The sequence below is a fragment of the Taudactylus pleione genome, unplaced genomic scaffold (assembly GCF_031769625.1).
Source record: "Taudactylus pleione unplaced genomic scaffold, aTauple2 ptg003137l, whole genome shotgun sequence".
Classification (NCBI taxonomy): domain Eukaryota; kingdom Metazoa; phylum Chordata; class Amphibia; order Anura; family Myobatrachidae; genus Taudactylus; species Taudactylus pleione.
Genome location: NW_028287496.1, coordinates 3901863 through 3928305, shown reverse-complemented (window position 1 = coordinate 3928305; position 26443 = coordinate 3901863). Strand labels below are relative to the sequence as shown.

The window sequence follows — 26443 nt, the reverse complement described above, 5'->3', positions numbered from 1 at the left end:
CCTTTGCAAGAGTATGTCTCCTACACCCTTGGACGAGGCAACTACATCATGGAAAAAAAGTTGAGAGACGTCAGGTTGTCTTAAGGCTTGAGCAGAAGTAAAGGCTTGTTTCAAGGACTGAAAGGCTAAGCAGGCTTCCAGTGACCAGTTAGATAGGTCAGCATCCTTTCTAGTAAGAGCAGTGATTGGGATGACTAATGTGGAGAAGGCCTTAAAAAACTTTTGATAATAATTGATGAAGCCAAGAAAGTGTTGAACTGCCTTTAACATAGTTGGTTGGTTCCAATTGTTGATTGCTTGAACTGTCTCTGGGTCCATCTGAAGTCTGGTTCCCGAAAGGATGTACCCCAAAAAGGCAATAGAGGGTACATCAAAAATGAATATCTCCAGTTTGCAAAAAAGTTGATTCTCTCTGTCTCTGTAAAACCTACTTCACCTGTTGACGGTGATCATTTAGGTTTTGAGAAAAAATTAAAATGTTGTTAAGATACACCACTACAGATCGATACAGCAAAACCTGGAAAATGTAATTTACAAAATTCTGGAACACAGCTGGAGCATTACTCAGGTTGATCGGCATAACTAAATATTTGTAGTGGCCATCCCTGGTGTTGAATGCAGTTTTCCATTTGTCGCTGTACCGGATATGGAGTAAATTGTAGGCACCTGTTAAATCAAGTTTAGTGAATATCGAAGCTCCCTTGACCCTATTGAATAATTCTGAGATTAAAGTCAATGGATACCTAATCTTAATGATGATGTAATTGAGACCTTTGTAATCTATGCAGGGCCGAAGGCCTCCGTCTTTTACTTGACAAAAAAATCCAGCACCTGCCAGTGAGGTAGAAGGCCGAATGAAGCCTTTCTCCAGGTTCTCTTTGATGTACTCTGACATCGCCTCAGTTTTAGGAACCGACAGAGGATAACTCCTGATATGGGGAGGATTCTTTCCCAGGACCAGATCAATAGGACAGTCCCATTCGGGAAGGGTGTAGGCTCCTTGTTTACTGAACACATCAGAAAACTGAGAGTAGGATGGAAGTATCTTCAAGGAGTCAAGGGTTTCAGAGGCATGCAAATACCTGTTTTAAACAGGACTTGAGACAAGAAGAGGCCCAGAATGTGATTTCCATAGAAGTCCAATTGAACTGTGGATTGTGCTTACGCAACCATGGAAAACCTAGGACTATGGTGTGTGTGACCCAAGGAACGACGAAGAACTTGATTTCTTCAGAATGAAGAGCCCCCACTCCAAGCTTGAGAGTTGCAGTGTGGTGAGAGATGGAGGCATTAGGGGATACGTCTTCCATCAACCGCAGAAAGTGAATCAGGATGTAGCAGAGGTATAACAGGAATCTGGTACTTTTGAACAAAACTAGAAGTGATAACATTTCCAGAAGGGCAAGTAGATTCATAGACTTATCCAAAATTTCAAGATGAACAGACATGACTGGATCAGGACAGGATGGAGAACATTCCTAATCTAGCTTCTCCAGGATTAATTAGGACTGGGAGTTTCCCAGACGATGGGAACAAGCAGCCACAAGATGACCTGCCTCTCCGCAATACAGACATAAATTTTCCCTGTATCTTCTTAAACGTTCCTCAGGGATTAACTTGGATCAATTAATTTGCATGAGCTCATCCACAGGGGTAGTGGGTGAAGAACCCAAATGAGATACAGGACTGAATCTCAGAAGCTTTCCCTTTTTCTTCTCAGCTTTTCGCTCTCGGTACCAAAGATCCACCTTGTTACAGAGTGAGATCAAGTATCACAACTTGGACAGAAGATCCCTGGTAACCAGGACATCCTTTAAATGAACTGAGAGGCCACTCCAGAATGCAGTAGTGAGAGCCTCCTCATTCCACTGAAGCTCAGATGCTAGACTCTGGAACTGGAATACATACTGTGGAAATGACCAGTTACCTTGGCGGAGACACATCAGCTCTAAGGCCGCGGATGAAGTTCTTCCCGGCTCATCAAAGATCATTCTAGAGGTGGCAATAAACTTGGAATAATTTGAGAGCAGTGGGTCGAATATCTCATATAATGGTGACACCCAGTCAAGGGCTGAACCGGATAGAAGGAAAACAATATATGTCACTCGGATCTTTGCACTTCAACCTACCAGCTTTCCGAGTGTAAAGTGGATGTCACACTGATTCAGAAAACCCCTACATAACTTTGGGGAACCATCAAATTTATTAGGAGAAGAGAATTGCACAGATGGTATACACATAGAAGGAGACATTCAAGCTGGATTCACTTGTTCCAGATGAGGAAGTGAAGCTTGAAGCATATCCTGACAGCATTGAGCCAACTGTCTTTGTGAGGTTTCCAAATTTTCCAGACAATTAGCAATACCCTACAGGAGATCCACACTGATGACTTGACCCATTGACGAATCCATCAGGCCAGTGCCAACTGTCATGGACTGGGTTTTTTGTGAATCTAGACAGGGACTGGGAGTGACAGGGACTCTGTGGATTCTGTGGTAAAAGTTGCTGGGCAGAAGTAACTCCTGCTCATGTGTGGGACTGGGTACTAAAACTAGTACTGAGTATTGGTGGAGACCCAGACCAGAGGCGTGGAGTCTAACCTGCCGGCGGTGTTCACAAGGGACCCCCAGAAGGAGATATGGACTTTGTGGTGTCCAATGAGCAGGTCGCAGCCCTCTGGCTGGGTCACTCAGTACTAGCACTGAAACTAAGGAAATCAACAGGAGCTGGGGGTTTGTGGTTATTGGCTGAGACCGATGATCTGTGGTTATTGGTAGGGGACCGATGATCTGTGGTTATCGGTAGGGACCGATGGTCTGTGGTTATTGGTAGGAACTGATGAGTTGTAGTTATCAGTAAGAACCGATGAGTTGTGATTATCGGTAAGGACCGATGAGTTGTAATTATCGGTGAGGACCGATGAGTTGTGGTTATTGGTATGGACCGATGAGCTGTGGTTATCGGTAAAGACCAATTACCTGTGTTTATTGGCAGGAACCAATGCACTATGAATATAAAGCACACAATAGAACCTAGGTGCTGAAGAGTTAAAACACCTTCAGACTCTATGTGGTTGTATGAGGGAATCACCCTCACTAGAATACGCAAAACGGATACAAAGTAGCAACTACATAGTTTGAAGGAGACAAGTGAAAAGCACTCAGATAAGTAACATATTATAAAATATTTATTATGAAACAAGACAGAAAGTTACTAAATAGTAGAGATGAGCGGGTTCAGATTAGTTTGGATTTACAAGCCAAGTACGGATTTTTCCCGCAAAAAAATAGGACTCAGAAAGAGGCAAAACGTCATTTTTCATGGACAAACATCATCATTCCTGGACTTTTGTCTAGGAATGATGATGTCCTGATGAAATTTTGTATTAAATGAAACGTTAACTGTATGAAGATACCTGTCATGTGTTAGGTGTGAACACACCATGTTCATTGTAGACAAACTTTGTCTAGGGCACAAATTACTAAAAATATTGTATAAAATTACCTTCAGGCTGTGTGTATAAGGTGTATATAGAACATATATGCATTCTGTGTGTATATTGGGGTCCTATTCCCAAGATATTTCATTATGGTATGCAATTATTCCACAATACAGAATATTCCATTATCCAAAATACCCCTGGTACCAAGCATTTTGGATATTGAAGAATCAACCTATATATCAATATATGTGATCTCTCCATATTCCTATACCAGTATTTGTTAGGTGTTTTGCTTGTATACTCTTATAGTTCTTATTAATTACTTATGGCCCCTTTTCCTGTTTTTGCTTTTTTCTTATAAATTGTTCCTTACACCTTTAATATGTAATATATGAACTAATAATGGATTCATGTTCGATATGGTGCTGGTTACCCCTAACATCAGTTATGTATACAGAGAGCATTTCTCTGTCCATCTCTCCCCTTTTATCTCTTCATTTTTGAGGATATAAATGACATCAGAATATATAAAATGTAAGCAGGTTTATTTTTGAAATTTGCTGATTGTGGCACATTTATTATACATCCCAAAGAGTGGAACTATATCTTTTATGTCTCTGTATGTTATATTAAGTATTGTTTTATTCTACCATACCTCTGTATAAATGTCTTATACGGATTATAATGGTTGTCTCCTTAGCACTGAGATCAGTCCCTTATATAAATCAGATGTGCTGAATGATACTAATCACTGACACTATATAAATCTACCAGTCCTGGGAAACAATACTCACCTTTGAAAAAGACGTCATAGGGACGTAGAAACGCGTTGGTGCGAGTTTATACCCCACGGTGTCTCTGGGAACCAATCACAAGCAGGTGCACTTACCACACAGAGATCGGGACGTCTCTCTCTTTGGCCATCTCTGGTGATCTATCAGCCATACAGCCCTTATGAGAACAGATTGCTGGGGATCCATCCGGTAACTATCAGGCCACACGGGATCTCTAGAGCGGCTTTCTACAGTTCAACATCCCGCTCCCCGCTGGTCGGGTTGAGCGTAGAAGCCACCCATCCGTGTATACCATCACTTATTACAGTCTGTTTCGGACTTCAGCTAAAGACGGGACATTTCCTCTGATAAACAGGCCATTTACTGCTACATTGTGATCTCTGATGCACGGATTGCACTGACTATTACCTTCTGACGAACAGCTAACAATTACATCGTTACAGAGCGATCGCGCTTGGCAGGTACACCCTGCTTCAACACCATAAGTACAAACTATACCCACCAACATTTTTGGGAGTGGATTCCTCTCATTTAGGCTGATTTCAATGCTGCTATATACAGTTGTGTATCTGTTCAAGTGGGTTTAAATTTCAAGTTTTTTAAAATATATTATATTATATTTTATTTTTATATTTATATATATATATATATATATATATATATATATATATGGATTTGTGGACTATTACTTGTGTAATATATTCATGCACATCATAGTAGTGGTATAATATTGTTACTATTTAGTAACTGTCTTGTTTCATAATAAATATTTTATAATATGTTACTGGTTTGAGTGCTTTTCACTTGTCTCCTTCAGACTCTGTAGTTACTACTTTGTATGCACTATGAATATAAGCTGGAACTGATGACCTGTCGGTATTGGCAGCACCGATGAAGCCAGAGGTATAAGGTGAAAGAGCACAGGAAGGACTGAGGAATAACACAGGAATGACTGAGGAATAACACAGGAATGACTGAGGAATAACACAGGAGCTCTCTCCAGGCCCGTTGAGAGCCTGGCCGGGCCCGGGTAATGGAGGGTGTGTGGCCTAATCGCGGGAGGCGTGGCTACGCCCCCTTGGGAAAAAAACAACAATTACTTTTGCACTGAGCGCCAGGGAGGGGGGGCGCTGTAAGCCCCCCAGCCCAGTGCTAAGCAGGGGGTGGGGGCGCGATCAGTGTTATCGCTCCCCCCCACAGCCATAGGAGACTGCTCCGGCTGCTGCAGCAGCAGCGAGCAGTCTCACACAGCAGCCCAGCACAAGCTGTGTGCTGAGCTGCTGTGAGGGAGTGGGGGGGCGACACCGGACCCGGGCCCGTCTAGCAAGTCCAGGCCCGGGTAAACTGTACCCGCTCCCCCCGGCTCTCTCCTCGCCCAGCTACGCTGTGAATACAGTGGCACTGGCACACTTCCTGGGCTGCTCCTTTTATCCCCCCTGACCAGCGGCGATTAGATGCAGAAGTCAGGTGACTCAGTGCCAGCTCAGGATTGGTAGTGGCTGGATCAGCTGATCCTTGGAAAGGTGGCGGCACCCTGTCTCCCGCACACATGGAGAATGCTGGACACTGGCACTCCCTCTGGCAATGCTGCACAATGACCCCCATGCTGAGCCGCCGGCCTGCTCAAAAACGCAGGACCGCTACACAGACAGAGGCGAAGTGAACAGAGTGGTGAGTAGCGGAGATCCCATTTAGTTTGACCGCGGTTTGTGACAGAATGTAGTGTATGGGGGATATATCAGGACAGTCAGTATATAGAATGTAGTGTATGGGGGATATATCAGGACAGTCAGTATATAGAATGTAGTGTGTGGGGGATATATCAGGACAGTCAGTATATAGAATGTAGTGTGTGGGGGATATATCAGGACAGTCAGTATATAGAATGTAGTGTGTGGGGGATATATCAGGACAGTCAGTATATAGAATGTAGTGGGTGGGGGATATATCAGGACTGTCAGTATATAGAATGTAGTGTGTGGGAGATATATCAGGACAGTCAGTATATAGAATGTGGTGTGTGGAGGATATATCAGAACAGTCAGTATATAGAATGTAGTGTATGGGGGATATATCAGGACAGTCAGTATATAGAATGTAGTGTATGGGGGATATATCAGGACAGTCAGTATATAGAATGTAGTGTGTGGGGGATATATCAGGACAGTCAGTATATAGAATGAAGTGTGTGGGGGACATATCAGGACAGTCAGTATATAGAATGTAGTGTGTGGGGGATATATCAGGACAGTCAGTATATAGAATGTAGTGTGTGGGGGATATATCAGGACAGTCAGTATATAGAATGTAGTGTGTGGGGGACATATCAGGACAGTCAGTATATAGAATGTAGTGTGTGGGGGACATATCAGGACAGTCAGTATATAGTATGTAGTGTGTGGGGGACATATCAGGACAGTCAGTATATAGAATGTAGTGTGTGGGGGATATATCAGGACAGTCTGTATATAGTATGTAGTGTGTGGGGGATATATCAGGACAGTTAGTATATAGAATGTAGTCTGTGTGGGATATATCAGGAGAGTCAGTATATAGAATGTAGTGTGTGCGGGATATATCAGGACAGTCAGTATATAGAATGTAGTGTGTGGGGGATATATCAGGACAGTCAGTATATAGAATATAGTGTGTTGGGGATATATCAGGACAGTCAGTATACAGAATGTTGTGTGTGGGGGATATATCAGGACAGTCAATATATAGAATGTAGTGTGTGGGGGATATATCAGGACAGTCAGTTTGTAGAATGTAGTGTGTGTGGGATATATCAGGACAGTCAGTATATAGAATGTGGTGTGTGGGGGATATATCAGGACAGTCAGTATATAGAATGTATTGTGTGGGGGATATATCAGGACAGTCAGAATATAGAATGTAGTGGGTGGGGGATATATCAGGACAGTCAGTATATAGAATGTGGTGTGTGGGGGATATATCAGGACAGTCAGTATATAGAATGTAGTGGGTGGGGGATATATCAGGACAGTCAGTATATAGAATGTAGTGTGTGGGGGATATATCAGGACAGTCAGTATATAGAATGTAGTGTGAGGGGGATATAACAGGACAGTCAGTATATAGAATGTAGTGTGTGTGGGATATATCAGGACAGTCAGTATATAGAATGTAGTGTGTGAGGGATATATCAGGACAGTCAGTATACAGAATGTTGTGTGTGGGGGATATATCAGGACAGTCAATATATAGAATGTAGTGTGTGGGGGATATATCAGGACAGTCAGTTTGTAGAATGTAGTGTGTGTGGGATATATCAGGACAGTCAGTATATAGAATGTGGTGTGTGGGGGATATATCAGGACAGTCAGTATATAGAATGTATTGTGTGGGGGATATATCAGGACAGTCAGTATATAGAATGTAGTGGGTGGGGGATATATCAGGACAGTCAGTATATAGAATGTGGTGTGTGGGGGATATATCAGGACAGTCAGTATATAGAATGTAGTGGGTGGGGGATATATCAGGACAGTCAGTATATAGAATGTAGTGTGTGGGGGATATATCAGGACAGTCAGTATATAGAATGTAGTGTGTGGGGGATATATCAGGACAGTCAGTATATAGAATGTAGTGTGAGGGGGATATAACAGGACAGTCAGTATATAGAATGTAGTGTGTGTGGGATATATCAGGACAGTCAGTATATAGAATGTGGTGTGTGGGGGACATATCAGGACAGTCAGTATATAGAATGTGGTGTGTGGGGGACATATCAGGACAGTCAGTATATAGAATGTAGTGTGTGGGGGATATATCAGGACAGTCAGTATATAGAATGTAGTGTGTGGGGGACATATCAGGACAGTCAGTATATAAAATGTAGTGTGTGGGGGATATATCAGGACAGTCAGTATATAGAATGTAGTGTGTGGGGGACATATCAGGACAGTCAGTATATAGAATGTAGTGTGTGGGGGATATATCAGGACAGTCAGTATATAGAATGAAGTGTGTGGGGGACATATCAGGACAGTCAGTATATAGAATGTAGTGTGTGGGGGATATATCAGGACAGTCAGTATATAGAATGTAGTGTGTGGGGGATATATCAGGACAGTCAGTATATAGAATGTAGTGTGTGGGGGACATATCAGGACAGTCAGTATATAGTATGTAGTGTGTGGGGGACATATCAGGACAGTCAGTATATAGAATGTAGTGTGTGGGGGATATATCAGGACAGTCTGTATATAGTATGTAGTGTGTGGGGGATATATCAGGACAGTCAGTATATAGAATGTAGTGTGTGGGGGATATATCAGGACAGTCAGTATATAGAATGTAGTGTGTGGGGGACATATCAGGACAGTCAGTATATAGAATCTTCTGTGTCAAAAACCTCGTGACATGGACGGTGCCATCATTGCTACTGTTGGAGATTTCTTTGGCATCACACCTGTGTGACAGACAGACCATTATATGTACAGTTTGTAAGGACTTACGGAATTACTAAAAACAAACAAAATATACTTTATGTTATAAAATATTCCCTGTAAATTCTTCTGTTCCCTACAGTTTCTATATATTTGTTTTTTTTCCTTGATCCTGAGACTTTGCTCTGTCATCCTCACCTCCTACTAACTCCTTCACAACAAGTGCAGTGTATCACATGGATCCAGCTTGTGTGTGTGTGTTTTATTACTGTGTCTGTGTTTTATTAGTGTGTGTGTGTGTGTTTTATTACTGTGTGTGTGTGTGATATTAGTGTGTGTGTGTTTTATTAGTGTGTGTGTGTGTGTGATATTAGTGTGTGTGTGTTTTATTAGTGTGTGTGTGTTTTATTAGTGTGTGTGTGATATTAGTGTGTGTGTTTTATTAGTGTGTGTGTGATATTAGTGTGTGTTTTATTAGTGTGTGTGTGTGATATTATAGTGTGTGTGTGTGATATTAGTGTGTGTGTGTGATATTAGTGTGTGTGTGATATTATTGTGTGTTTTATTAGTGTGTGTGTGTGATATTAGTGTGTGTGTGTGATATTAGTGTGTGTGTGTTTTATTAGTTTGTGTGTGTGATATTAGTGTGTGTGTGTGATATTAGTGTGTGTGTGATATTAGTGTGTGTTTTATTAGTGTGTGTGTGTGTGTGTGTGTGATATTAGTGTGTGTGTGTGATATTAGTGTGTGTGTGTGTGTGTGTTTTATTAGTGTGTGTGTGTGTGATATTAGTGTGTGTGTGTTTTATTAGTGTGTGTGTGTGATATTAGTGTGTGTGTGTGTGTGTGTGTGAGATATTAGTGTGTGTATGTTTTATTAGTGTGTGTGTGTGTTTTATTAGTGTGTGTGATATTAGTGTGTGTGTGTGTTTTATTAGTGTTTGTGTGTGTGATATTAGTGTGTGTGTGTGTGTTTTATTAGTGTTTGTGTGTGTGATATTAGTGTGTGTGTGTGTTTTATTAGTGTGTGTGTGTGTGATATTAGTGTGTGTGTGTTTTATTAGTGTGTGTGTGTGATATTAGTGTGTGTGTGTGTGTGAGATATTAGTGTGTGTAGGTTTTATTAGTGTGTGTGTGTGTTTTATTAGTGTGTGTGTGATATTAGTGTGTGTGTGTGTTTTATTAGTGTTTGTGTGTGTGATATTAGTGTGTGTGTGTGTTTTATTACTGTGTGTGTGTGATATTAGTGTGTGTGTGTGATATTAGTGTGTGTGTGTTTTATTAGTGTGTGTGTGATATTAGTGTGTGTGTGTGTTTTATTAGTGTTTGTGTGTGTGATATTAGTGTGTGTGTGTGTTTTATTACTGTGTGTGTGTGATATTAGTGTGTGTGTGTTTTATTAGTGTGTGTGTGATATTAGTGTGTGTGTGTGTTTTATTAGTGTTTGTGTGTGTGATATTAGTGTGTGTGTGTGTTTTATTACTGTGTGTGTGTGATATTAGTGTGTGTGTGTGTGATATTAGTGTGTGTGTGTTTTATTAGTGTGTGTGTGATATTAGTGTGTGTGTGTTTTATTAGTGTTTGTGTGTGATATTAGTGTGTGTGTGTGATATTAGTGTGTGTGTGTTTTATTACTGTGTGTGTGTGATATTAGTGTGTGTGTGTGTGATATTAGTGTGTGTGTGTTTTATTAGTGTGTGTGTGATATTAGTGTGTGTGTGTTTTATTAGTGTTTGTGTGTGTGATATTAGTGTGTGTGTGTGTTTTATTACTGTGTGTGTGTGATATTAGTGTGTGTGTGTGATATTAGTGTGTGTGTGTTTTATTAGTGTGTGTGTGTGATATTAGGGTGGATCTGGCTGCTCTGGGTGTGCGCATGTGTGGGCCTGTAAACCCCAAGGCTGGGACAGGCTGTGTGTAAAGTGTCATTACTTTGTGGTTTCCATTTTGGCATTGTGCTGTGATGTCAGCTTGATCAGCCTATGGCTGCGTGAAGGCGGAGATTGGCCGTGTCTTCCGATGCGTAATGGGTGCTTGGCATGTAACCTGCCTCTTTGTTTCCTGAATTTCCCTCCCTCCTTCCCCTTAGTGGTATGCCATATCATTGGCTTTGTGAATGGTTGGTGGGAAAGGACAGCGTTCCCATAGCCATCTTGCGCTAGCCTTCAATACACTGGCCAGGCTGATTCCACCCTACTGGGATGAGCAGCTCCACCTGGCCGCATTGGCTGTTTGTGTGTTATTGATATGGGAGTTGCAGGCCGCTCACTTTTCTGCCGTTGTTGTTAGTGCCGTTGGCAAACACCAATGTTGTTCAAAGTGAACTTGAATCAACTCAAGTGACTCCACCGGTCAGCTGCCGTTCTTTCTTCCGACCACTTACTATTGTATTTAGCTGGTCATTTTCACACCACTTATGTTTTATGTCGTTATTTATATAGTGTTTTTGGTATAATGTCTATTCATATGAATTTTTAGCAGAAGCTGTCATCACCTAATAGAGCATTTGTATAGTGTGGATCCGGCTTTTTTAATACATTTAGTATAGATCCAGATTTTACCCACACCCGATGTGAGGACATCCAGAGACACTGAGGTTGTCCCATGACATCGCTGCCTGAATTCTTCCCCTATCTGTCAGGAGAGGTGGGTGAAGGGTTTAGGGTGTGCGCCTCTATGCATAGATGTAACACATATAGATGGAATTCAGCTATGTACCGTATAGAGGATGCGTTGGTGTCAGAAGTGAATGATGGTATTTAAATATCTACAGAGACAATATCTAGAAAGAAACCCTGATAAATCCTCTGCCATAGTTCTCATTCCATTGACTTTGTTGGAACTTGTTCAAGTAGAGCTTAAGCTCAAGTCCATTTATACAGCTTTGTGACCAGGGCCTTCCTACCCCTGTCTGTCTATTATTACCCAGTTTTGTTCTATTAATGTTTGCAATTGTGTAGCGCAACTGAATATGTTGGGCTATATAAGAAACTGTTAATAAATAAATACATTTGCAGGTATGCTGGCACTAATAGCTGACCAAGGCGAGCACTGTAAGGTTTACCTGCTTCCAGAAAAGAGCAGTAAGAGCAGACACCTCAGCTAAACTATAGAGTCCAATACCTGAAAGCTGTGTGTGCTCCTGTGACTGGTAAGAGGGACCTGGGGACGAGTGGGATGGAGAGACGTTAATGTTGAGGAGTAAGGAGAGCTTATAAGGGAGCAGAGTAGGATTCGGGAGACACAGTGGCAGTTCCCAGGGTGAGAATGTAGGCATTGGTCTGGTCATTGTGTTCTTCATCCACAAACTTGTACAATCCAAATTGAGTGACAATTTGATAAGTGACAATTTGATAAGTGACAAACATTTTTGAGGCACTGGGGTCAGTGGAATTTGCCAATGCCTTTTACTCACCTGGAGATGGAAATGTACCTATAACTTGCTAACTCACCTATCAAGGCTTCAGCGCATGGCATGGGCTCACACATGCTCACATCATTCAGCTGTCCCCAAGCCATATTCATCTGAGTTTTTGGACGCCATCACAATGGAGGCTGACCATGAACTACGGGATGACTGGATAACAGCTAAATCCATTGTCAGCAGCACCTCCTTGTATTACTAATACTTTCACCAGCCCTGGTGAGACCTATAGGTGCATTTCCTTATTGGCCCAGGCTCACCAGTTATTACTTAGTTTCTAACAAGGAAGCTCTTCATGGTTTCCTCCTGTACAGCTCCTCAAAGCTGCCCCTTCTGAGAGGCAGGAATCACATCTTCACATAGTAATCACATATGAGGAGGAGCAGGGGCAAGCTGGGGACCCCTGTCACATAAGCACTGGTACATGTATTTAATAACTGGGCTAAAGTGGTGCAGTCACACCTCCAGCACATCACAGCTGTAACATAGTAATAATAACAGGGCATTGTCAAGCCTCCCAAACTTGCCCATGACCCAAGGTGTCCCTACAGGTAAGGTAGATATCGTAAAACTCTGCTTAGCTGTGTGTCTATTCCAGTCCATTCCTGTCAGGAGATGCATTTGACTGTTTTAAACAGGATGTCTTGTGAATCCCTGTGACACTTATGCCGGGTACAAGACTCCTCAGTGCATCACGTGGGTCTGCCTCAGTATCTTCATGAACTTGGGGTACAATCTTCATTATTGGGTGTCCTCATTCCAGAAGGAAGGACAATATTCTAGTGGTTGTAGATCTTCTTACTAAAGTTAATCACTTCACTGACACCTACTGCTGATTTGGTGATTTAAGAAAGGTTTCTTCTGTCACTTCCCAGAGAAAGCGATTTCTAGTTGACATGGTAAATATACTTTAAAGTTTTGGAGAAGTTATTTTTCTTAATGCTGAGAATAAATTTATCTTTCAGCCTTTCACCAGCAATCTAGTGGGGAAACTGAATCCCCAAACTAAGCTTTAGATCAAAGCTTCTGAGGAATTGTTAGATACCTACAGAATGACCTAATCAGTGTCCAATCAGTGTCCAATCAGAGAAACACTGGGCTATTTAACCTAAGCAATTTTATTTCCCCTCTCCCCCTCCCTCTCTCCCCCTCTCTCTCCCCCCCTCTCTCTCCCCTCTTCCCCCCTCTCTCTCTTCCCCCCTCTCTCTCTCCCCTCTTCCCCTCTCTCCCTCCCCCTCCCTCTCCCTTTAGAAGAGATGTTGCCCATAGCAACCAATCAGATTCTACATTCTTCATTTAACTTGCACTTTCTAGAAGATAATAGCTAGAATCTGATTGGTTGCTATGGGCAACATCTCTTCTAAAACTCACTCTAAAAACTGTCACTTTAGTAAATGTACCCCTAGGTGTATGAGGACACACCTGTATGTACTGTGTATATATAGGGATGTACTGCTGTACACTGTTTGGATGGATGGCACAATTGGGAGCTGGTCTCTTGGCGCACTGGTCGTGGAGCCTATCTCTGACCTCGGATGTCAGTAAGTACCATGATATGTGTCCAAGTGTCGCACCATCAGTAGCTCAGGAAAAATACTACAAATCTTTCATCTCTGAAAAGAAATAATAATGCTACATACCATAGGATTTACAGGTCACCGGAGCCACAATCTTCCAGTTGCTCAGTATTAAGAGTCCCATCTCCTGCGAGGAAGCAAATGTATAATATAGATTAGTGTTTATACAGCAGAGAGCAGATTTTAATCAAAAGACGAATGCAATGTTATGGGTTAGCTGTAGATTATTACTGCCCTCCATGATACCAGCGGCATAAGTCCCTTCTCTCCACCAACACTATGACCTGAACCAAAGCAATGATCACCATATAACTAGATTATATTACGAATCCCAGGAATGAGATAACCAAGCTACTGCCTGGTGCCCTGGCGCTGTAAGAACAAGGAACTTTCCACTTCCATTGTTCTTGTTATAATCAGATGGTGACTGAGCAGCTCTTCTTGTGACTGGGACCTTTGCTGTACAGTAACTGAAATTTGTCACACCCAGATGATATTGGTACAGTATGTGTGTGCTACTGGTGCTGGAATGCAGAGTATAATAGTAACACCAGAGAATACAGATACTGTAATAAGCACTTGGGCTGTGCAGTGTAAGTGTGCGGTTTATTGAAGTGCAATAGAAGTTGTTTATACAGCACTCCTGACGGGGATCACAGAGCGATGGGAGGGGAACTTAGTTATATAACCATGGGGGTCGGAGGAGGTGTAATATAGAGAAATATGAGGCGAGAGAGGGTAACAGAATAATAAAAAAGGTGTGTGGAAAAATAGGCTATTTTCAAAGGGAGGGGGTTGGTTTAATGAAAATATTTTATTTATAGTACTAAGGGTGTTTGTATGTGTGGGGGTTACTACTATTAGGATTTATGACCACTAGGGGGGTCTATTAATAATGATTAGAAACAACAAGATAATGATTAGACACAACAAGATAATGATTAGACACAACAAGAAAATGATTAGACAAGATAATGACTAGACAAGAGATAATGATTAGAAACAACAAGATAATGATTAGACACAACAAGATAATGATTAGACACAACAAGAAAATGATTAGACACAACAAGATAATGATTAGACACAACAAGATAATGATTAGACACAACAAGATAATGACTAGACAAGAGATAATGATTAGAAACAACAAGATAATGATTAGACACAACAAGATAATGATTAGAAACAACAAGATACTGACTAGAAACAATAAGATAGTGACTAGAAATAACAAGATAATGACTAGAAATAACAAGATAATGATTAGACACATCAAAAAAATGATTAGACACAACAAGATAATGATTAGACACAACAAGATAATGATTAGACACAACAAGATAATGACTAGACAAGAGATAATGATTAGAAACAACAAGATAATGACTAGAAACAACAAGATAATGACTAGAAACAACAAGATACTGACTACAAACAACAAGATAATGACTAGAAACAAGATAGTGACTAGAAACAACAAGATAATGACTAGAAACAACAAGATAGTGACTAGAAATAACAAGATAATGACTACAAACATCAAGATACTGAATAGAAACAACAAGATAATGATTAGAAACAACAAAATAATGACTAGAAACAAGATAATGACTAAAAACAACAAGATAATGACTAGAAACAACAAGATAATGACTAGAAAAAAGATAATGACTAAAAACAAGATAATGACTAGAAACAACAAGATAATGATTAGAAACAACAAGATACTGACTAGAAACAACAAGATAATGACTAGAAACAACAAGATAATGATTAGAAACAACAAGGTAATGAATAGAAACAACAAGGTAATGACTAGAAACAACTAGATAATGACTAGAAACAACAAGATAATGACTAGAAACAACAAGATAATAATTAGAAACAACAAGGTAATGACTAGAAACAACAAGGTAATGACTAGAAACAACAAGATAATGACAAGAAAAAACAAGATAATGACTAGAAACAACAAGATAATGACTAGAAACAACAAAATAATGATTTCAAACAACAAGATAATGACTAGATACAAGATAATGACTAGAAACAACAAGATAATGATTAGAAACAACAAGATACTGACTAGAAACAACAAGGTAATGACTAGAAACAACAAGTTAATGACTAGACACAACAAGATAATGACTAGAAACAACAAAATAATGACTAGAAACAAAAAGATAATGACTAGAAACAACAAGATAATGATTAGAAACAACAATATAATGACTAGAAACAACAAGATAATGATTAGAAACAAGATAATGATTAGAAGCAACAAGATAATGATTACACACAACAAGATAATGATTAGACACAAGATAATGACTAGACAAGAGATAATGATTAGAAACAACAGGATAATGACTAGAAACAAGATAATGAATAGAAACAACAAGATAATGATTAGAAACAACAAGATAATGACTACAAACAACAAGATACTGCCTAAAAACAACAAGATACTGACTAGAAACAACAAGATAATGACTAGAAACAACAAGTTAATGACTAAAAACAAGATAATGAATAGAAACAACAAGATAATGATTAGAAACAACAACATAATGACTAGAAACAACAAGATACTGACTAGAAACAACAAGATACTGACTACAAACAAGATAGTGACTAGAAACAACAAGATAATGACTAGAAACAACAAGATAGTGACTAGAAACAACAAGATAATGTCTAGAAACAAGATAGTGACTAGAAACAACAAGATAATGACTAGAAACAACAAGATACTTACTACAAACAACAAGATAATGACTAGAAACAAGATAGTGACTAGAAACAACAAGATAATGACTAAAAACAACAAGATAATGACTAGAAACAACAAGATAATGATTAGAAACAACAAGATACTGACTATAATCAACAAGGTAATGACTAGAAACAACAAGGTAATGACTAGAAACAACAAGATAATGACTAGAAACAAAAAGATAATGACTAGAAACAACAAGATAATTACTAGAAACAACAAGATAATGACTAGAAACAACAAGTTAATGATTAGAAACAACAAAATAATGATTTGAAACAACAAGATAATGACTAGAAATAACAAGATAATGACTAGAAACAACAAGATAGTGACTAGAAACAAGATACTGACTAGAAACAACAAGATAATGATTAGAAACAACAAGGTAATGACTAGACACAACAAGAAAATGACTAGAAAAAACATGATAATGACTAGAAACAACAAGATAATGATTAGAAACAACAAGATAATGATTAGAAACAACAATATATGACTAGAAACAACAAGATAATGATTAGAAACAACAATATAATGACTAGAAACAACAAGATAATGATTAGAAACAAGATAATGATTAGAAGCAACAAGATAATGACTAGAAACAACAAGATATTGCTTAGACACAACAAGATAATGATTACACACAACAAGATAATGATTAGACACAAGATAATTACTAGACAAGAGATAATGATTAGAAACAACAGGATAATGACTAGAAACAAGATAATGAATAGAAACAACAAGATAATGACTAGAAACAACAAGATAATGATTAGAAACAACAAGATACTGACTAGAAACAAGATAATGACTAGAAACAACAAGATACTGACTAGAAACAACAAGATACTGACTAGAAACAAGATAATCACTAGAAACAAGATAATGACTAGAAACAACAAGATACTGACTAGAAACAATAAGATAGTGACAAGAAACAACAAGATACTGACTAGAAACAAGATAATGACTAGAAACAACAAGATACTGACTAGAAACAACAAGATACTGACTAGAAACAAGATAATGACTAGAAACAACAAGATACTGACTAGAAACAAGATAATCACTAGAAACAAGATAATGACTAGAAACAACAAGATACTGACTAGAAACAATAAGATAGTGACAAGAAACAACAAGATACTGACTAGAAACAAGATAATGACTAGAAACAACAAGATACTGACTAGAAACAACAAGATACTGACTAGAAACAAGATAATGACTAGAAACAACAAGATACTGGCTAGAAACAATATAATGACTAGAAACAACAAGATACTGACTAGAAACAAGATATTGACTAGAAACAACAAGATACTGACTAGAAACAACAAGATACTGACTAGAAACAAGATAATGACTAGAAACAACAAGATACTGACTAGAAACAAGATAATGACTAGAAACAACAAGATAGTGACTAGAAACTAGGGATGTGCAGGCTCGGTTCTACTCTGTTCTGTTCATTTTTTTTCCCCGATTCTTATTGGGTTTCAGCTGTCACGAGTTTTGGATAGCCAAAAAGATTTGGTAAAAAAAAACGAACGGAACCGAGTCGAACCGAGACTGCACATCCTTACTAGAAACATCAAGATACTAACTAGAAATAACAAGATAATGATTAGAAACAACAAGATAATGACTAGAAACAAGATAATGATTAGAAGCAACAAGATAATGACTAGAAACAACAAAATAATGACTACAAACAACAAGATAATGATTAGAAACAACAAAATAATGACTACAAACAACAAGATAATGACTAGAAACAACAAGATAATGACTACAAACAACAAGATAATGACTAGAAACAAAAAGATACTGACTAGAAATAACAAGATAATGACTAGAAACAAGATAATGACTAGAAACAACAAGATAATGACTACAAACAACAAGATAATGACTAGAAACAACAAGATACTGACTAGAAATAACAAGATACTGACTAGAAACAAGATAATGACTAGAAACTACAAGATACTGACTAGATTCAACAAGATACTGACTTGAAATAACAAGATAATGATTAGAAACACCAAGATAGTGATTAGAACCAACAAGATAATGACTAGAAACAACAAGATACTGACTAGAAACAACAAGATACTGACTAGAAACAACAAGACACTGACTACAAACAAGATAGTGACAAGAAACAAGATAGTGACAAGAAACAACAAGATAATGACTAGAAACAAGATAATGATTAGAAACAAGATACTGACTAGAAACAAGATAATGAATAGAAACAAGATAATGATTAGAAGCAACAAGATAATGACTAGAAACAACAAAATAATGACTACAAACAACAAGATAATGACTAGAAACAACAAAATAATGACTTCAAACAACAAGATAATGATTAGAAACAACAAAATAATGACTAGAAAAAACAAGATAATGACTAGAAACAACAAGATAATGACTACAAACAACAAGATAATGACTAGAAACAACAAGATACTGACTAGAAACAAGATAATGAATAGAAACAACAAAATAATGACTAAAATTACAAGATAATGACTATAAACAACAAAATAATGACTAGAAACAACAAGATAATGACTACAAACAACAAGATAATGACTACAAACAACAAGATAATGATTAGAAACAACAAAATAATGACTACAAATAACAAGATAATGACTATAAACAACAAAATAATGACTAGAAACAACAAGATAATGACTAGAAACAACAAGATAATGACTACAAACAACAAGATAATGAGTAGAAACAACAAGATACTGACTACAAATAACAAGATAATGACTATAAACAACAAAATAATGACTAGAAACAACAAGATAATGACTACAAACAACAAGATAATGAGTAGAAACAACAAAATAATGACTACAAATAACAAGATAATGACTATAAACAACAAAATAATGACTAGAAACAACAAGATAATGACTAGAAACAACAAGATAATGACTACAAACAACAAGATAATGATTAGAAACAACAAAATAATGACTACAAATAACAAGATAATGACTTCAAACAACAAGATAATGATTAGAAACAACAAAATAATGACTACAAACAACAAGATAATGATCAGAAACAACAAAATAATGACTACAAACAACAAGATAATGACTATAAACAATAAAATAATGACTACAAACAACAAGATAATGATTAGAAACAACAAAATAATGACTACAAATAACAAGATAATGACTATAAACAACAAAATAATGACTAGAAACAACAAGATAATGACTACAAACAACAAGATAATGAGTAGAAACAACAAGATACTGACTAGAAACAAGATAATGACTAGAAACAACAAGATACTGACTAGGATCAACAAGATAATGACTAGAAACAAGATAATGACTAGAAACAACAAGATAGTGACTAGAACAACAAGATACTGACTAGAAACAAGATAATAACTAGAAACAAGATAATGAATAGAAACAAGATAATGACTATAAACAACAAAATAATGACTAGAAACAACAAGATAATGACTATAAACAACAAGATAATGACTACAAACAACAAGATAATGAGTAGAAACAACAAGATACTGACTAGAAACAACAAGATAATGACTAGAAACAACAAGATACTGACTAGAAACAACAAGATAATGATTAGAATCAACAAGATACTGACTAGAAACAAGATAATGACTAGAAACAACAAGATAATGATTAGAATCAACAAGATAGTGACTAGAAACAAGATAATGATTAGTAACAACAAGATACTGACTAGAATCAACAAGATACTGACTAGAAACAAGATAATGACAAGAAACAACAAGATAATGACTACAAACATCAAGATAATGACTAGAAACAACAAGATACTGACTAGAAACAAGATAATGACTAGAAACAACAAGATACTGACTAGAAACAACAAGATACTGACTAGAAACAAGATAATCACTAGAAACAAGATAATGACTAGAAACAACAAGATACTGACTAGAAACAATAAGATAGTGACAAGAAACAACAAGATACTGACTAGAAACAAGATAATGACTAGAAACAACAAGATACTGACTAGAAACAAGATAATGACTAGAAACAACAAGATACTGACTAGAAACAAGATAATCACTAGAAACAAGATAATGACTAGAAACAACAAGATACTGACTAGAAACAATAAGATAGTGACAAGAAACAACAAGATACTGACTAGAAACAAGATAATGACTAGAAACAACAAGATACTGACTAGAAACAACAAGATACTGACTAGAAACAAGATAATGACTAGAAACAACAAGATACTGGCTAGAAACAATATAATGACTAGAAACAACAAGATACTGACTAGAAACAAGATATTGACTAGAAACAACAAGATACTGACTAGAAACAACAAGATACTGACTAGAAACAAGATAATGACTAGAAACAACAAGATACTGACTAGAAACAAGATAATGACTAGAAACAACAAGATAGTGACTAGAAACTAGGGATGTGCAGGCTCGGTTCTACTCTGTTCTGTTCATTTTTTTTCCCCGATTCTTATTGGGTTTCAGCTGTCACGAGTTTTGGATAGCCAAAAAGATTTGGTAAAAAAAAACGAACGGAACCGAGTCGAACCGAGACTGCACATCCTTACTAGAAACATCAAGATACTAACTATAAATAACAAGATAATGATTAGAAACAACAAGATAATGACTAGAAACAAGATAATGATTAGAAGCAACAAGATAATGACTAGAAACAACAAAATAATGACTACAAACAACAAGATAATGATTAGAAACAACAAAATAATGACTACAAACAACAAGATAATGACTAGAAACAACAAGATAATGACTACAAACAACAAGATAATGACTAGAAACAACAAGATACTGACTAGAAATAACAAGATAATGACTAGAAACAAGATAATGACTAGAAACAACAAGATAATGACTAGAAACAACAAGATAATGACTACAAACAACAAGATAATGACTAGAAACAACAAGATACTGACTAGAAATAACAAGATACTGACTAGAAACAAGATAATGACTAGAAACTACAAGATACTGACTAGATTCAACAAGATACTGACTTGAAATAACAAGATAATGATTAGAAACACCAAGATAGTGATTAGAACCAACAAGATAATGACTAGAAACAACAAGATACTGACTAGAAACAACAAGACACTGACTACAAACAAGATAGTGACAAGAAACAAGATAGTGACAAGAAACAACAAGATAATGACTAGAAACAAGATAATGATTAGAAACAAGATACTGACTAGAAACAAGATAATGAATAGAAACAAGATAATGATTAGAAGCAACAAGATAATGACTAGAAACAACAAAATAATGACTACAAACAACAAGATAATGACTAGAAACAACAAAATAATGACTTCAAACAACAAGATAATGATTAGAAACAACAAAATAATGACTAGAAAAAACAAGATAATGACTAGAAACAACAAGATAATGACTACAAACAACAAGATAATGACTAGAAACAACAAGATACTGACTAGAAACAAGATAATGAATAGAAACAACAAAATAATGACTAAAATTACAAGATAATGACTATAAACAACAAAATAATGACTAGAAACAACAAGATAATGACTAGAAACAACAAGATAATGACTACAAACAACAAGATAATGATTAGAAACAACAAAATAATGACTACAAATAACAAGATAATGACTATAAACAACAAAATAATGACTAGAAACAACAAGATAATGACTAGAAACAACAAGATAATGACTACAAACAACAAGATAATGAGTAGAAACAACAAGATACTGACTACAAATAACAAGATAATGACTATAAACAACAAAATAATGACTAGAAACAACAAGATAATGACTACAAACAACAAGATAATGAGTAGAAACAACAAAATAATGACTACAAATAACAAGATAATGACTATAAACAACAAAATAATGACTAGAAACAACAAGATAATGACTAGAAACAACAAGATAATGACTACAAACAACAAGATAATGATTAGAAACAACAAAATAATGACTACAAATAACAAGATAATGACTTCAAACAACAAGATAATGATTAGAAACAACAAAATAATGACTAGAAACAACAAGATAATGATCAGAAACAACAAAATAATGACTACAAACAACAAGATAATGACTATAAACAATAAAATAATGACTACAAACAACAAGATAATGATTAGAAACAACAAAATAATGACTACAAATAACAAGATAATGACTATAAACAACAAAATAATGACTAGAAACAACAAGATAATGACTACAAACAACAAGATAATGAGTAGAAACAACAAGATACTGACTAGAAACAAGATAATGACTAGAAACAACAAGATACTGACTAGGATCAACAAGATAATGACTAGAAACAAGATAATGACTAGAAACAACAAGATAGTGACTAGAACAACAAGATACTGACTAGAAACAAGATAATAACTAGAAACAAGATAATGAATAGAAACAAGATAATGACTATAAACAACAAAATAATGACTAGAAACAACAAGATAATGACTATAAACAACAAGATAATGACTACAAACAACAAGATAATGAGTAGAAACAACAAGATACTGACTAGAAACAACAAGATAATGACTAGAAACAACAAGATACTGACTAGAAACAACAAGATAATGATTAGAATCAACAAGATACTGACTAGAAACAAGATAATGACTAGAAACAACAAGATAATGATTAGAATCAACAAGATAGTGACTAGAAACAAGATAATGATTAGTAACAACAAGATACTGACTAGAATCAACAAGATACTGACTAGAAACAAGATAATGACTAGAAACAACAAGATAATGACTACAAACATCAAGATAATGACTAGAAACAACAAGATACTGACTAGAAACAAGATAATGAATAGAAACAAGATAATGATTAGAAGCAACAAGATAATGACTAGAAACAACAAAATAATGACTACAAATAACAAGATAATGACTATAAACAACATAATAATTACTACAAACAACAAGATAATGATTAGAAACAACAAGATAATGACTACAAACAACAAGATAATGACTAGAAACAACAAGATACTGACTAGAAACAAGATAATGACTAGAAACAACAAGATACTGACTAGAAACAACAAGATAATGACTAGAAACAACAAGATAATGATTAGAAACAACAAGATAATGACTAGAAACAACAAGATACTGACTAGAAACAACAAGATAATGACTAGAAACACAAAGATACTGACTAGAAACAACAAGATAATGACTAGAAACAACAAGATAATGATTAGAAACAACAAGATAATGACTAGAAACAACAACATAATGATTAGATACAAGATCCTGACTAGAAACAACAAGATACTGACTAGAAACAACAATATAATGATTAGAAACAACAAGATAATGACTAGAAACAACAAGATACTGACTAGAAACAAGATAATGACTAGAAACAACAAGATACTGACTAGAAACAACAAGATAATGATTAGAAACAACAAGATAATGATTAGAAACAACAAGATAATGACTAGAAACAACAAGATAATGATTAGAAATAAGATACTGATTAGAAATAACAAGATACTAACTAGAAATAACAAGATAATGACTAGAAACAACAAGATAATGACTAGAAACAAGATACTGACTAGAAACAACAAGATCCTGACTAGAATCAACAAGATACTGACTAGAAACAAGATAATGACTAGAAACAACAAGATAGTGACTAGAAACAACAAGATACTGACTAGAAACAAGATAATAACTAGAAACAAGATAATGAATAGAAACAAGATAATGACTATAAACAACAAAATAATGACTAGAAACAACAAGATACTGACTAGAAACAACAAGATAATGACTACAAACAACAAGATAATGAATAGAAACAAGATACTGACTAGAAACAACAAGATACTGACTAGAATCAACAAGATACTGACTAGAAACAAGATAATGACTAGAAACAACAAGATAGTGACTAGAAACAACAAGATACTGACTAGAAACAAGATAATAACTAGAAACAAGATAATGAATAGAAACAAGATAATGACTAGAAACAACAAAATAATGACTAGAAACAACAAGATACTGACTAGAAACAACAAGATAATGACTACAAACAACAAGATAATGAGTAGAAACAACAAGATACTGACTAGAAACAACAAGATAATGACTAGAAACAACAAGATACTGACTAGAAACAACAAGATAATGATTAGAATCAACAAGATACTGACTAGAAACAAGATAATGACTAGAAACAACAAGATAGTGACTAGAAACTAGGGATGTGCAGGCTCGGTTCTACTCTGTTCCGTTCATTTTTTTTCCCCGATTCTTATTGGGTTTCAGCTGTCACGAGTTTTGGATAGCCAATAAGATTCGGCAAAAAAAAACGAACGGAACCGAGTCGAACCGAGACTGCACATCCTTACTAGAAACATCAAGATACTAACTAGAAATAACAAGATAATGATTAGAAACAACAAGATAATGACTAGAAACAAGATAATGATTAGAAGCAACAAGATAATGACTAGAAACAACAAAATAATGACTACAAACAACAAGATAATGATTAGAAACAACAAAATAATGACTACAAACAACAAGATAATGACTAGAAACAACAAGATAATGACCACAAACAACAAGATAATGACTAGAAACAACAAGATACTGACTAGAAATAACAAGATAATGACTAGAAACAAGATAATGACTAGAAACAACAAGATAATGACTAGTAACAACAAGATAATGACTACAAACAACAAGATAATGACTAGAAACAACAAGATACTGACTAGAAATAACAAGATACTGACTAGAAACAAGATAATGACTAGAAACTACAAGATACTGACTAGTTTCAACAAGATACTGACTTGAAATAACAAGATAATGATTAGAAACACCAAGATAGTGATTAGAACCAACAAGATAATGACTAGAAACAACAAGATACTGACTAGAAACAACAAGACACTGACTACAAACAAGATAGTGACAAGAAACAAGATAGTGACAAGAAACAACAAGATAATGACTAGAAACAAGATAATGATTAGAAACAAGATACTGACTAGAAACAAGATAATGAATAGAAACAAGATAATGATTAGAAGCAACAAGATAATGACTAGAAACAACAAAATAATGACTACAAACAACAAGATAATGACTAGAAACAACAAAATAATGACTTCAAACAACAAGATAATGATTAGAAACAACAAAATAATGACTAGAAAAAACAAGATAATGACTAGAAACAACAAGATAATGACTACAAACAACAAGATAATGACTAGAAACAACAAGATACTGACTAGAAACAAGATAATGAATAGAAACAACAAAATAATGACTACAAACAACAAGATAATGACTATAAACAACAAAATAATGACTACAAACAACAAGATAATGATCAGAAACAACAAAATAATGACTACAAACAACAAGATAATGACTATAATCAATAAAATAATGACTACAAACAACAAGATAATGATTAGAAACAACAAAATAATGACTACAAATAACAAGATAATGACTATAAACAACAAAATAATGACTAGAAACAACAAGATAATGACTAGAAACAACAAGATAATGACTACAAACAACAAGATAATGAGTAGAAACAACAAGATACTGACTAGAAACAAGATAATGACTAGAAACATCAAGATACTGACTAGAATCAACAAGATAATGACTAGAAACAAGATAATGACTAGAAACAACAAGATAGTGACTAGCAACAACAAGATACTGACTAGAAACAAGATAATAACTAGAAACAAGATAATGAATAGAAACAAGATAATGACTATAAACAACAAAATAATGACTAGAAACAACAAGATAATGACTAGAAACAACAAGATAATGACTACAAACAACAAGATAATGAGTAGAAACAACAAGATACTGACTAGAAACAAC

The 26443-nt window shown here is 35.9% G+C and overlaps 1 protein-coding gene across 1 annotated transcript in view; it reads right to left on the bottom strand.

Annotated features, from left to right (window-relative positions):
* Positions 1 to 26443, bottom strand: part of LOC148430837 (alpha-2-macroglobulin-like protein 1) — a 630872-nt gene that overhangs the window by 151423 nt on the left and 453006 nt on the right. The window contains exons 18-20 of the mRNA XM_088466430.1: positions 13715 to 13778; positions 1909 to 2071; positions 432 to 1082 (exon numbers count right to left, since the gene is read on the bottom strand). Of these exons, the coding sequence (XP_088322556.1) occupies positions 432 to 1082; positions 1909 to 2071; positions 13715 to 13778 (878 nt within the window). The remainder of the gene's footprint in view (positions 1 to 431; positions 1083 to 1908; positions 2072 to 13714; positions 13779 to 26443) is intronic.